The sequence below is a fragment of the Clinocottus analis genome, unplaced genomic scaffold (assembly GCF_023055335.1).
Source record: "Clinocottus analis isolate CAN_PGR_092001 unplaced genomic scaffold, fCliAna1.0.p SCAF_16, whole genome shotgun sequence".
Lineage (NCBI taxonomy): Eukaryota > Metazoa > Chordata > Actinopteri > Perciformes > Cottidae > Clinocottus > Clinocottus analis.
Genome location: NW_027175887.1, coordinates 6,065,359 through 6,080,807, shown reverse-complemented (window position 1 = coordinate 6,080,807; position 15,449 = coordinate 6,065,359). Strand labels below are relative to the sequence as shown.

At 44.0% G+C, this 15,449-nt stretch overlaps 1 protein-coding gene across 2 annotated transcripts; it reads left to right on the top strand.

Annotated features, from left to right (window-relative positions):
• The first annotated feature begins 5,705 nt into the window (after positions 1-5,705).
• On the top strand, positions 5,706-10,583 carry LOC137786235 (neurogenic differentiation factor 2-like). 2 transcript variants are annotated; one of them, XM_068577967.1, is made up of 2 exons: positions 5,706-5,882; positions 8,181-10,583. In XM_068577967.1, the coding sequence occupies exon 2, from the start codon at positions 8,188-8,190 to the stop codon at positions 9,256-9,258; it is 1,071 nt and encodes a 356-aa protein (XP_068434068.1). In that variant the 5' UTR covers positions 5,706-5,882; positions 8,181-8,187; the 3' UTR covers positions 9,259-10,583. The 2 variants fall into 2 exon arrangements, with proteins under 2 accessions (XP_068434068.1, XP_068434070.1); XM_068577969.1 differs by lacking the exon at positions 5,706-5,882 and adding an exon at positions 5,897-7,347.
• Positions 10,584-15,449: the final 4,866 nt, after the last annotated feature.

The following is a 15,449-nucleotide window of genomic DNA, read 5'->3' as shown; positions in this document are numbered from 1 at the left end:
CTGTAATGAAGGATGCATGTACACCCTCTGCTGTCCTGTTGGTGTAATTACAACTTACAATATCCCAATATGACATATTTTGTTCTCTGTGTGCCCATCTCGAGGCCAGACACAACTACAGACATTGTGTTACTTCATACAATTTGCATTAATTTGATTCTCCTGTTTATTTTTTCCGATGGGTTTTGATTTCACACTTTTTGATCCATAATGGAGGAGGGTCTCTTCAACCACTGTCATGTCTGTGGAAGTCCTGGCCCAAAATGATGTGGTGAGCAGTGTACATGAAAATATGTCATAACACCAAAGGGATAGACGGAGGATTACCTCCCAAGCTTGTTATCATTGCAGTGTCAGACGTAAGGGAACCAATATCCATCAGGAATGTGTTAGGACAACACGGCGCATGATGGGACATTAAGAATTAAGAGAGACAATCACAGGAATAAAAGACATAACAAAAGAAGCTGAGATAAATAAGAAGACTAGTTTATGGTGTGGCTCCAGGTCTTTTTCGCAGCAGCCATTTTGATCTGCCAGGGTAAACACAGGTGTGTATTGATTCATTATTATTGATTATTACTATGATTAATTATGGTCTACTAAGTGTGTTATGGACCGTGTGCCATGTGACAGTTGGTGCAGTTAACAAAAACCATCTCCTTAGAGTTTCTGCCTTTCTTTGTTCCAGTACAAGAAAGATAATGACACATTACTCTTTAATCCTTATTTCATTAAAACTATTTTTTCCTATTTATTTTTAGTCCGTCCAATCTCAAACAGAATTTGGCAATTAAAAATGAAATGGCATTTTGTAATTTATCAATACACTGAGCTCATACCTGGTGACGTAAGTGAAAAATACAAGCTGATAATTATGAATATATTCCAGTAGGTGGCAGCCTTTTGTTACATTTGGCTCTTAAAAAGGCTCATCCCACGTTCACTGCATGGAAGGAGCTTTCCTAATGGGGTTTGAAATTGAAACTGAGGTGCTCATTTAGGATGGAAGCAAATTTAAAACATGTCACTATGAGAGACATTGAATAGATGTAACCACTATCAAGAAGATGTGGCAGCATGCAAACCAAGACACGAGTGAGATAGAGAGAACAGCTTCCGGTACCCAAGGAGATGAAGGACACACTGAAAAAGCGAGAGATTACTGGAAAGGTGAGGATGGTTATTTACAAACTTTGTGTTGGAGATTTCAGTTACAGGTCCAAAAAAAAACAAAGTGAAAAATTACAACAGAAGTATGAGTATTTGTGTGAGAGACAATATATGTATGGGTGAGCGTGAGCAGTAAAGTAGGGTGGGGTGTTGGAGATGTAGCAGGTGGAAGACATGGGGAAGGCAGAGACAGAGGAGGACGTGGCAGTGGGGCAGTGATTTAATTAGCACCCTGTACCCCCTCCAGCCCTTCACTCATATCATCAATAATGCATGGCCCCTTGTTTCCACTGCCATAATTAATCCTCTCTTACTATAATTAAAAGCCAAAAATCCCACAAGATGGTTCAGCTTGGCCAGGCACGGGTTGGGTTGGCACGGGAACTGATGAAAAACTCCAGAGCTTCACACACACCCTGTGGACCGACAGATCGACAGACAGACATGTTGACGGAGAGATCAATAGTCAACCCAACTCCAACACAAGGAGAGTGAATGAGGCATGAAGGCAGGCTGAAAAAAAGATGGAAAAGGCGACACGCAGACAAATTAGATGAATGAATTTGACAGACTAACGACGTGAACCGCTCCATGGAAATGTGCTTTGGTGTGTTGTGTTTGTGAATGAGTGAGAAAGTGTGGAAAGAGCGAGCCAAGCACAAATCTCCCAACTCCAGTTCCACTCCCTAGAAAGAACGACGAATGTAGGAGGATGTCTACACACACACACACAGACACACACACACACACACACACACACACACACACACACACACACGCACGCACACACATACTTACACAGGCATCTTGCTCCCAGATGAGGTTTGTATCCACAGCAGCCAAGACAGACGAGAGGGAGAGGTGGAGCTTTCTGATGCTGCAATTAGGACCACACTGTCTGGGCAAGCAAACAAGAATGAATATTTCAGTCCGGAGATCTCCATGGGTACCTATGGTGGGGGCCTGGCACACGCACACACACACACACACAGACCCCCACTCACATACAGATACACAACTTACCACAACTGCCAGAATTATTCACCTCCCAAACACAGATGCCACAATTATCACATCAGTATCACTGCGTAAATGATGCCAACTGTTATGCTCATTGAACTATTGTACACGATTTACAATATCAGTATAAATATGCATCAGACAGGAGCAGTCATAGGACGTAGCTGATGGTTTCTCCCCTGTGAAAATAGGTGCAACGAGTATCCGAGCTTGGCCACATGCCAAGAAACAACACAGTTGGTAGAGCAGAGGTCATACATCTTATATGCAACCTAAATTTATTCTCCTCTCTCTTGCTTTCTCGCTTCCCCTTTCAGACAGAGAGTACTCACCGCGCTCAGTCCCCTCTTCGGGCTCTCCAGCAATTTTAAGCGGCGCTTCACTTCAGATGCTCCAGGGTGCTCACACCCTTTTCACAGCACAGTCCCAGTCACACACAGGACTTGTACAATGGGAGCACTCCCTCTGGTGTGGGTTCATTGTCGATGCTCCGTGCAGCCCTCCTCCTGCCCCGCTGTCCTCGGCCCCATCTCCACTTGATTTATCGCTCTAAAATACCACTGCACTAATTAGTCAAGTAATTAATTAATAGGCATTTGCATTTGTGCATATGCAATTAGGGGGCTGGAGAGAGGAGAGTGCAGATGGGGTCCGGGAGTCTGGTGGGGGTGGGAGTGTGTGTGTGTGTGTGTGTGTGTGTGTGTGTGTGTGCGTGTGTGTGTGTGTGTGTGTGTGTGTGTGTGTGTGTGTGTGTGTGTGTGTGTGTGTGTGTGTGTGTGCGTGCGCGCGTGTGTGTGCTGAATTTTATATTTGTAACAGCCGAAGTTTGCACTTCTATAAGAAAGGGTGCAGGTCATCATCTCACATGTCAGACAGTAAGAAAAGGAAGAAGGACAATAAAAAGATGTCAACGGTTCTTAGGTGTGGCTAGATGACTTTGAAAGGCTATTGGATGTCATTAAGGATAGAGGAAAAAGAGTGATGGAGATTTTGACATCTTAAAGAGAAAGGGCTTTAATTTTGCATTTTGATTGCAGGCATTTAGCCTATGAAAATGCACAGCAGGTGGCCCGTACTTACGACTAATCCACAAACAAACCGGATGCAAAGTCATTCTAAAATATCATAAATCCAAACAAGCTCTCCTCCGGCATTGAAATATCAGATCAAAGCCTCCATGATTGGATTTGCTTCTAGCCCAGCGCTGGCTAAAGTCACACTGTTGACATTCAGCATTTATTTTGGCAAGGTGACCTGAAGGTTGTTTTGGACTTGTTGAAAAGCATCCCCTCACCCGCCTCCCCCCTTCGTGGCCGCAGCCCTTCCATTCGCCACCCTCAGTGCGGCTGAGGTAGAATAGGGCACCGATTTGGCTGGGTGGTGGAGCTCGATGCCCCCTGCCCCCCTTCAGACACACACACACACACACACACACACACACACACACAAACACAAACACTGACACAATCATCTCACCATGGTTTGGGGTAGTGCCAGGTTACCATCCCCTCATCCCATAAGGGATGAGAGACATTAGTGGATGTATGGCATCACGGCTCCCTAGTCACAGCTGCCACACTATACTGGTGAGCCCAGCGATGACCCTGCAACCCCCCAGAACGCTCCCCCAAATGCTGAGGAGCTGTAGAGGTGAACTAGACCCAAGGACATGATGAGCTTCTATCAGCTATTTCTCCGCCTCCAGGTCCCTGTTCCCTAAATCCAGCGGGTGTCTTTGTGCCAAGTTGGACTTGGTGGTCATCGAGCTCATTTCTCCCACATTAACTCCACTAATGTCTGCTAAATAGAGAAATCTTGGAGCGGGGACAGACACAATGCAGCAAAGCAGACACAAACTGAAGGGACCAGGATGCTGGTGGCGAGGAATTCTCGCATCTACACCACTGATGTGCCAACATGCCTCCTCCTAAATCTTGGGCACCTCTGCCAGCTCCTGCCAGCTCCAATCCCCTGTCATCTCCAGCTAAACCCCCACCCGGCCTTCCACTCCTCATTTTTCATACATCCCTAGTGGCCCTGTACACCTGGGTCTCACTAGCTCTCACCTCTCACTGTGCCTCTCTCTCTCTCTCTCTCTCTCTGATGCTCGCCCCTGCAGGCTCCCCTCATTCGGCATTGCATGCTGGAAACATCAGCAGCATCTTTGGCAAACCTCACCCATTCAGACACCGCTCCCAGTGAACATTTGATCTTCCCATTAACCTCATGAGCACCAATCTACACGCACCATGCATGCAGCACAATCCTATATGCAATAATATACCTTAATCGGACTCATTTGCAGCTTTGACAAGTGGGTCATCTGCATCCGGTGTTGTGCCCATAAGAGTCAGAACAAATCAAAATTGGTTTTGGTTGTTGTTCCTCTGAATACATTGAAGCATAATTTGATCCAATTAAGTAAATAAATAAACAATATGCCTTCTGTTCCACGGCCTTAATGCACTTACAATGCATCCCCATCCCCCTACACCCACCCTGCTTCTGAACCAGAGATGTGTTGCAGGGTACACCCTGCAACTAAACCCTTTTACCCATCATTAGATTTATGTAATTATTGTATATTAGTATTGTATATTATAATAAGAATCATGCAGACTAATTGTATTACCATAAACGTATAGAAAAGAGTCTTTTAATGACTATTTTGAATTGCTTGTAAAGCACAACTTGTTTGGGGCTTTTACTATAGCCACTTACTGTATAAAACTCTTCATGGGCGACCCTGGGTCGAGGTGTAAGTTGACCTTATCACAATTGATCTTGTATTTACCTCCAATAACACCACTTTAATAGGTGAGTGCTATATCTGCGCAGCTCTTCGCTAAATTGGATTAAACATTGACGAGTGAGTTTGGCAGGTGAATGAGAAAATTCGCAGGTTTGATTAAAAAATAGTCTACATCCCTTGAAGCAGCAGCACAGGTCAACAATGATGATTTTTGTTGTTCCACCATTTTATTTTCTCCCTCTCTCTTCTGTTTTTCCTCCTTTTTTCTGGCTGTGTGAGCTCTAGCGCGGTGACAGATGGCGGAGCCCTCCTCCTCCTCCACCACCACCTCCTACCTCCTCCTCCTCCTTCTCTCTCTCTCTCTCTCTCTCTCTCTCTCTCTCTCTCTCTCTCTCTCTCTCTCTCTCTCTCTCTCTCTCTCTCCCCCTCTCTCTCCTCTTTCCCCCTATCTCTCTCTATGTCTCTCTTCCCCCGCAGGCAAATCTCTCCGAATGCGGGCGCATGTCAATCACCGAGCTCTCATGTGATGGCTCTTGCCGGTGACGTGCCAGCCATATGGGCGCTGGCATCACAGCCTTAGCTGGTATGTAACCCCGTCCGTCCCCAGTAGCTCACGGTTGCCACACGCGCACTCACTCACACACACACACACACACACACATGCTCACTTACTCACTCACACATATACACACAGGCACGCCAAGACGCACGTTCGCTCGCGAGCTCCGGTTATTCGAGTGCGCGCGCTGGGAGAGAAGCACCCCCAAACAACCCATCAGCGCCAGTGCAAGAGAGCCGCGCGCTGCCTGCGCCTATACACTGATAGGGAGCGTTGGTTCGCTCGCTCGTCCCTGAAGATGGTCTGAAACTCAAGCGCGTGTTTTTTTTGTCTCTCTCTCTCTCTCCCTCCGATCCCCTGTGAAGAGCTCGAGCCGAGGTAAGTTGGAACATAAACAACAACATTAGCACAAAAAAAAAAATAATGTGTGACAAAATTGAACATTAAAAATACATCTTGGATGCTTAAGTGCCCGTCCAAAATGGAGGGGGAGATTAATCGAAAACACAGATGAAGAGATTAATGAAAAGGTGTCGTCAATGTTTTACAGTTCTTCTTTAAATAGACAGTTTTTGGTGACTTAAAGCATCTTTATATTTGACAGTTTGCAAGACAAAACGCTCATGAGTCTTACGGAAATCTAAATTATAGACGCCTTGTCTGTGACTTTGCTCTGATACAGCCTATCGATCCGCGGCGTGTAGTCCGTTTAAATCGGGTGATGGCACACATTAACATCATTAAACTTGTCAACAATTGATATATAAGGCATCACCATGTTTGTCGTTTTATTCGATGTCCGTCCGAGCGCGCTGGAGTAAATTCCTCCTCACTCCCCCGCTCTACCTCGGCGTGCCCTTCAACTTTTGACATCCAAATCTACCTGGTTTATGAAAGCTCAAATCACATATGAAGCTCGAGTCAAAAGACAAGCGTCTCTCGGTTCATTTACAAGGAGCAGTCGTGAGGCTGAGAGTAGCCCCTTTCAGCAGTGCAAAGCCTGCAAATAGATCATATCGGACACTAATTTGATTAAGAGATTCCTGCGTCTGGACCCTGAAACCGAGAAACAAAAGACAATAAGTGCGCACGATAAGAATATCTCTGCAAAGACGTGGACATCATGTGGCCTCAGAGGACGTCCTCAAGCTTTATATGAGATGTATTGATGATGTTGTCGATGATTTGCACGTTCAATCTCGGAGCAAATGAAAGGGTGGGACAACGCCATTGACTGTGACGGACAGTGTGTAGAATGATTTATCTCTGTTTATCTACAGTATTATCTTTAACAATCTATCTCGTTATTAGGTTTTTTTAAACCACAGTCGTAGCTGTAACAGTGGAGCTATTGCAGGTTGTTTTTTTTTTGTTGCGAGATTGGATAGTCTAATTTTGTTTCGCGAGTTATGCTTTATATATTTAACGAGGGCTAAAAGGATACAAGCAAATTCCATCTGTAAAAGGTTATCGCTGACTAAAAAGCTTCCAAATCGTGCACTCGTGCATACTGAATTATGTGTGAAATCTATTTCGTGTACGCTGCATGGTCTGTTAATTAAACGTTGTTGTGTTTTTTCTTCTTCTAATTGAGCAAACCTCCTGAGCCTGAGATTTAAAAACTAGATTTTGCCCCTGGCACACCCCTCGAGATAATTAACCAACCATCACAGCCTGCCTTGCGATGGGCTGCAAGTATATCTGCTGCTGCACTATAATAATAGATGGGAAGTGAAACATGTCAGAGGAAGCCAATGGAGGCTCATTGAATCTCTCAAAGATCACCTCGTCTCTCTGTAGCCGCTTTTCTTTCTGGGAAGAGACTGCACTTACTAATCAAGTGGTAGGCCGATCAATTCATTTTTACCTTTAGATATATATTAATGAGCATGCTTAGTTAATTGTGAATAGTTCATTGGTGGATATAAGTTCAATTACGGTTCGTTTTAACCTGATTCTTTTGGGTTTTTTTCGAAATATATTTGAAGTATTCTTCTTCTGGATAATGTATTATAATTGTTATTGTTACTATCATTATTACTATTATTACTATTGCAATAACATGAAGGGCTACCTTTCCTTTTGGTTCTTGAATTATTAAGGTATGCCTTAATGCCTTAAGTTAATAATCAATGCGTGACTTTAAACGGATACAGCAGTTAAATAAAATCCCGTATGCCTCCTCTGAGCAGAGGTGTATGGCGTGGATGAATAGTGCTGGAATGCAGCCAGGATTGTATATGGGCGTCAGGAGGAGTGAAAGTGGGGGCCCCCATGGGACCTGTAATGTGGCCCCTGCCGCTGGGACCCGCTGCGAGAGGACGCGACAGGGCAGTGGATGACAGCAGGGATTTAAATGGGAATCCGTCTGGCTGTAACTCAGCGCAAAGCTTTAAGAGCGGAGTTCTCTCTCTCTCTCTCTCTCTCTCCTTTTTATTTCCCACAATGTATACTATTTGTCCTTCAGGACCAATTAAAGACACGGGTATATTTTATAATAAAAGGTAATTGATAATGAGTTTTAGTGATCTTACACTTTGAAATATATACTATATAGCTCCAATATTTCGATATCTATACGAGCATAAGAGTCATGATAGAAATGCCATCGTTTTTTTTTTATTTATACGGTAATTGTGAGAATACATTTACGATGTATTTTTCTCTCTTCTCCAGAGCTACAATGTTGACGAGGCTTTTCAGTGATCCCTCGCTGCTGCCCGATGTGCAGAAATACTCCGGCTGGGCGGACAGCGAGGACGAGGATTCCAAAATCAAAGATGAGGACCAGGATAACCAGGACGACACGGCTGGATCTGAGCTGAGAGACGACAGCCAGACGCAGTCTGAGCCCTGCGAGGAAGACGACGACGACGATCTGGAGGAAGAGGAGGACGGAGAGGATGCAGAGGGGGGAGACAGGCCCAAGAAAAGGGGCCCCAAGAAGCGCAAAATGACTCCGGCCCGTGTCGAGCGCTCCAAGATGCGGCGGGTGAAGGCCAACACACGGGAGCGGACCCGCATGCACGACCTGAACTCTGCGCTCGACAATCTTCGTAAAGTGGTGCCCTGCTATTCAAAAACACAAAAACTTTCCAAAATTGAGACGCTGCGGTTGGCCAAAAATTATATCTGGGCCCTGTCGGAGATATTGCGGTCTGGGAAAAGGCCCGACCTTGTGGCCTACGTCCAGACGCTGTGCAAGGGACTCTCCCAGCCAACGACCAACCTGGTGGCGGGGTGCCTGCAGCTGAATTCCCGTAATTTCCTCACCGAGCAGCAGTGTCAAGACGGGGGGAGGTACGGGTCCGGCTCCTACCCCATGCATTCCTACCCATACCAGTGCGCGCGTCTCTCCAGCCCCCACTGCCCGCCGGGCTCGGGCTCGAACTCGCATTCGCTGAGGACGCACGGCTACTCAACTTACGACTCTGTGTACGGTGGGAGCGGCTCCCCGGAGTATAACAGCCCCGAGTATGAGGGGCCCCACAGCCCGCCACTGTGTGTCAATGGCAACTTTTCCCTGAAGCACCAAGGCCCTGCGTCCCCCGACCACGAGAAGGGGTACCACTACTCTATGCATTACTCCGGCCTGCCTGGCTCCAGACCCACTGGGCCCCACAATCTGGTGTTTGGCTCCTCGGGGGCCCGGAGCGGCATTCACTCTGAAAACGTCCCGCCTTACCACGACATGCACTTACACCACGAACGGGCCCCCGTGTATGATGAACTCAACGCGTTTTTTCACAATTAAAAACGAGAAGCCCGTCGTGCGTCCCCTGCAATCAACAATCTAACCACGGCACACTTTTTAAAGAGCTTACCCGCCAGGATTTAGGCATTCTGGGGAGATGTTTCACTCGTTGTCATTAGTGTTTCCTGTTCCTTTTTTCCGTCTTGACTTTTTCTTTTCGCTATAGTCGGAGATGGAGTGGAGGGTAATCCATCTAACCCACAATCGTATCCTGTGCAACAGAATCTGTCCAGCTTTTCAAGCTGAAATAAATGAGATTTGATCAACAAATCGCATCACGGCCTGTGATGACAATATTAATGCTATTTTAAAATGTGATTTGTGTTTGTATCGGTGGTTGTTTGCATTTTGATGACTGTAAGTTGTTTATTTACCACTACGTCACTGGCGACAGCTACACCTTGACATTGGCAGTGATTTTCTAATCTTGTGAAAATTAGAAATAAATCAATGAACAAGCTAATGCAAATCACATTTACTTGCCTGTACGTGCGATTTTTTGGGGGGGTGAAGGGGGCCTGTGTTTTTTTTTTACATTATGAAACATAAGGAAATGCAAAGGGAAATACTGAACCGACAAAAATAAGTGCTATTGGGTTGTTTTCGAAAAGTCTGTTCTCCAGCAAATCAATCGCTTGGCATCTATGCAAAACCAACGAGACCAGAGAGAGAGAGAGAGAGAGAGAGAGAGAGAGAGAGAGAGAGAGAGAGAGAGAGAGAGAGAGGGCAACAAGGCCCAGAAAGACACTGTATGTTTTATCAGCACTGTTGCCAAACACACACACACACACACACACACGCACGCACGCACACACACGCACGCACACGCACGCACGCACGCACACACACACACACACACACACACACACACACACACACACACACACACACACACACACACACACACTCGAATGAACACCCAACGAATCTGACAATAGGGCTGGCCAAAAAAAAGAAAAAAGAAATAATCAAAATAAGATGAAATCAGACATTCTTTTCTTTTCTTTTTCTTTTGTAATTCTTATTTATTCATATTAGCCTTATTCCTCTAATTGAGCCATTGTACTGTTCATGCATTTTGGTTCAACATTTTCGTTTTCATTTTTAATGATGTGTTGAATAGATTATTATTATGATTACTATTATTATCATTCTTCTTATTGCACGTATTTATTGTGTTGTTTTTTTGTAATAAACGTTCATATTCAATGGAAATGAAGGGATCCCATGTGCTGCTGAGCATTTCTTTCATAAATTTCAAGACTTTCAACTTTGTATTCAACCAACTGTGTGGTAAATAAAATGACAATAAATGAGTCTGTGCAACTTGATTTCTTTTTTGTCATCCATCAAAAAGCATTGGCATCTTATTAAACATAGAACAATGTATAACTTTCCGATAAGCATTTACTCGTAACACTTAATGGAAGATAAATTATTCGTTTTTACGCCAAATTTAAATGGGACGGATGGAAGGAGGGTTAAATAAAACATAAACCTGTAGGCTTACAGTTCTGGGTAAAATGAGGCTGAACGTGTTTGGTGCCACAACCTGCAGGAGTTCCTCACACAGCCTCGGGGCCTCTTAGAAACTGGGACACGAGGAAGAGGGCAGTGTTGCCATTCCTCTCGATTGAGTAAACTGCCGATACGTTATTGTTGTCCAGCAGACAGCTCACATTTACAAAACAATCTTTCAAAAGTACTCAATGATTTCATTTGCTGGACGAAAGGTCATTTGGTGTAAACGTTGATTCAGTGACTGTAGAATATACAGCTGATGAGAGTCTGGACATAGACACACAGCAGGTTAGCTGATCCCATTCAAAGGCATCAGGGTTATAATGGTGGTCCCTCTTCGCCATTAAGACACAACATGAGGAAGAGATCTGCTTCAGCACCGCGGAGAGCTCCTGCAGCCGTTTGGTTCAGAGGTTGCGCTTCAAATTTGGTAGAAATCCAAATAATCCATACATAGTGATACTTTATTAAATATAATGATATTGTGATTGACATTACAATGCTTTAGACGCAGGTGAGCACTATTTAGACGTTAGTTTTAGATTGTATCGATACATCTGCACTTTCTGCAGGTCAGTCGTTTCGCACCAGGTTTTGTCATTATTGCGCAAGAAATCAAATGTCGCATTAAGACATAAAGAACATAATAAAAAGACACCCTCATTGTTTTATTATAATGTTTCCCCGTGCCTCATATATGCTGAGGTGAGTGCTGATTTAACATTGGCCTACTTGTTGATAACGATCTTTTTTGTATCTTTATGTCAGTAAATTAAACGAATGTAGCGTTATTGTCACGAAAGAAGGCCATACAGCTCCGACTAAATGTACATATTCGTTATTTTATCTTTGATTTCCATCTTTCAATGATGCATTAAACATCAGATATGCATTATGAAGTCGACCCCCTTTTTAGCTTCTCCTCTTGCAACTTTAAACACACATCTCATATTCATGTCACACATTTATTTGGATAGTATTATACATATGAATTTATAAAAATTAAAAAAAAATCCGGTTCTCTTTAAATCAATTAAACCAATTGATTGAATCTCTGTGAACATAACACTCATACATCTATTAACTTACCAAATGAAAGGGTAAATATTTAATGCACATATTAAATATTGCCTTTTTCTTCTCCTTCTTTTATTTAAATGGAGGCCAGTCACACACACGCGAGCTGTGCAAGGGGCAGCCGTTGCCACCCCGCCTGAGTTTGGAGCGCTGCCCCGGGACCCATATGCTTCCCAAAATGTCCTGGGTGCTTTCTGCTATAAAGACACGGGTAGGCTTAGGCGAGTGATGGTGACCAGTATAAATACAAATATCAATACTAAAGCTTGCAATATCTTAACTCTGTTATTTCACATTTTATTCAAAATAAAACAGCGTGGGCATCAGCTGTGGGTTTCGGCCCTGGAAGCCAATTGCATAGTTTTCATTATTTCAAAATGTATAAATAGCCGACAAGTGAAAAATACAAGACAGGGAATTTCTGGAGCAACTAACAAATATCTAATCGCTTTCCTTTTCTACATGCATGTGCTCCTCGTATTAGTTTTAGTAATCTGCGTGTGGATGTCAAAGGAAGGATATTGACAAAGCATTAAGTCACTTCTTGTGAAATACATTGATAGAAAGTAATTAGATTTGAGTTCAGTTTTGGTTGAATATTCCAACACTTGTTCGACACTAAAGTGCAAGATAAAGTTCAGGTTGTGATCATTTGAAACAAAAGATACACACATTTTGGAATATTTCATTTAATGCAGAATGTGTATTGATCTGTGACATGCTCTTTTACCTGCTAGCCCCCCTCAACAACTTGTAAACCACTTAAAGATGAATACACTATTTTTTTCGAGAAGATATTTTTCGATTTTAAACATCTAATTGTAAAAGTTGCATTGTGCTCCTGCAAACTCTGATATGTGCTTTGCAAAAATATGAACAAAGATATGTAGACATCAGTAATGTCGCAATGGCAGGACGTTTGGACAATACTTTGACATATTCTTAAAACATCTTAAAATCAGGGCCTATACGTTTTGTCTTGGTGTTGTTTTTTACATTGATAAATGTCTGTACTTGAGGGTCAATATAAAACCACTACCTTAAATTACAACATGTTCCATTTGGCAGGCGCTTCTACCTGTGAGTGAATTAATTTAGGAGAGTCCCGGGTGGTAATCAAAACCGCAGTTCAGGCTGTTTTCAAACCGACCAATCAAAGACGTGTGTTGCACTTTTTGTGTTAGTTAAAGGCCTCTGCATATGTTTTGGCCTCATCAGCAAAAATAATTTTTATATATATTTTAAAGAGTTGCATGCATTTCTGAAGGAACCAGCCCAAAAGAGGGGCCAGCGAGCAATGGCAGAGGGCATCTATCAAAATACTCCCTCAGCCCCCCCACACACCTCCTCCTCCTCCTCATCTTCCTCCACAGTCCGGCGAGAGTCTGTGAGAGAGAGCGAGAGAGAGGCTGGCAGGCTTGCGAAAGAGAGCCGTGCCAAGTCCCTTAATGTTCCCCAGCAGCAGCACCAGGAGCTCCGGAGAGGACAACCCAGTGTGTGCGCCAGTGTGCCAGTTCACCGGGCCAAAGTGGCACTGCTGGGAGGAGTCGATGTTTCTTTCCTAATTTTTGCAGCATCTGTTCATTATCCAGGACGTTTAAAAACGAGAGCGCTCATCCCGAGAAACTCTTCGCCACACGCACGCATTCATATACACACAGATACACAGCAGTAAGGCATTTTTTTTGTGGGATAGTGGGCATATGAATATGCATATACTTCCCTCTAAGGTTATGTCGTACATGATCGTATGCATTGAAAGAAGGTTATGCTGCACGGTGGTTGTTCACAGTCCTCACATGGTGACGTTGCAACCAAAGATACTGAAGGTGCGGACACACACCAATTTGACAGAAAAATGCCATCATTTTGATGACGTTTTATTCAAATTTTGCTGGTATTAAAGAAGTTAGCTAAATGTTTTCTAGTGTGTAGAAGGGGTTGTAAAATGTAATCGCATCATACAATAGTGTTTGTGACATTATCAAATATAATAGTTACAAAGATATGCCACACACATATGCAAAGAAGAGATCATATTATTGTTTATTGATAATACCAAACATGAAGGAATTCACAGGTGCTTTGTAATTTACATCACGAGCTGAAGGGTTTAGGCAGATCACACGATTTTACACATGCCCACCAACGAATTATTTCCATTTTGTATCGGTGAAATTCATCATATTATACTATATTTGCCATGTATTGTGAAAATAAAAATCTAACTTGCATTTGCAGTCAGTCTTAAGAAATAAGATTTAAAAAAAACTTCCAATGACACTCTGTGCTGCACTCAGGATGAAAAGTGAGTGAATGAATCTCGCTGTTTAAATTATCATGTTCATGCCCACTCTTTTTCTCACTCAACTTGGTAAGGAAAAAAAATCAAGAGTGTTTGTCCGACATAACAGTCAATAGTGCGATTATCAAAATGTCACAAGTATTATGGTGTGAATTCCAATTAACGTCTAGCTAAAATAATAACCGAGTGTTTTTGCAAAATGCAGATATCAAATCATAATATGGATACAAAATATGTAGTGAATAAAGGCCTTTAGGATTTCAAGCAAAGGCGGGAAAGAGATGTGAAGAAATTGTGAGTATTTGCAATCCGACAGTGACAATAAGAAGAAAAAAAGAACATGCAGCAATGCAGTTGAAATGGACACCGATTTTATTTTATTTTCAAATAAAACACACACACACACACACACACACACACACACACACACACACACACACACACACACACACACACACACACACACACACACACACACACACACACACGTAATTTGAATAATTAATGTACACAAAGATGGAACATTGTTAACTTCTCTGACACCTGCACACACTGCAAACTATAATGTTGCACATGTGTACAAAGGAAACAATCGTGCAGGCTTCGGCCAACCTCTCTGCCAGACTGTATGCCAGTGGCCCCAGCATTGCCAGACGAGGGAGCGGGCCTGTCACTGGCAGTCCATTCAGAGGAAATTCCACAACATCTGTTTGTTATCACACAATGGTGCACGGTGCAGCACGGGCAGTGGGGCAGAAGACGCGGCAGAAGCTAAACTGAGAGAGCGCTAATGCTGGAGGTCCTGCCAAGGGAGAAAGAAGGGGCTGCGGGAGGAGGAGGAGGAGGAGGAGGAGGAGGAGGAGGAGGAGGAGGAGGAGGAAGTGGGGAGGAGGGGAGAGGCGGTTGGGGGGTAAAGGGGGACGACCAGAGAAGGTAACGGGAGGGAGGAAAAGACAGAGGTGGAGACCCGGGTGAACGCCAGGTAGGTTCCAGGCCTTTGGCGGGTGGCCATGTTTCCCTGCCTTTGCTTGGTGCCAGATGTTTTTACGTGTTTGTTCAGAGAGTTATGACGAGTGAGAAAGTCTTCACCCGACCCACAGCTCTCCGTCATCTTCAAGGATGCCCAGTTCCGCCATGTTCCGGTCGGAGGGTCCGGCGGCGGGGCGTGGCTGGCCTCTGTTTAGGAGGTTAAGTAGGAGCGTGCACTGGGACGCAACTGGATCCGAGGGGGGTCGTTGCTGGTCTGCACAGATGGCATGTGTGCGTGCGCGTGGGCGTGCGCGTGTGT

Coding starts and splice junctions, on each gene's coding strand:
- LOC137786235 (XM_068577967.1), top strand. CDS start 8,188: ATGTTGACGAGGCTTTTCAGTGATCCCTCGCTGCTGCCCGATGTGCAG.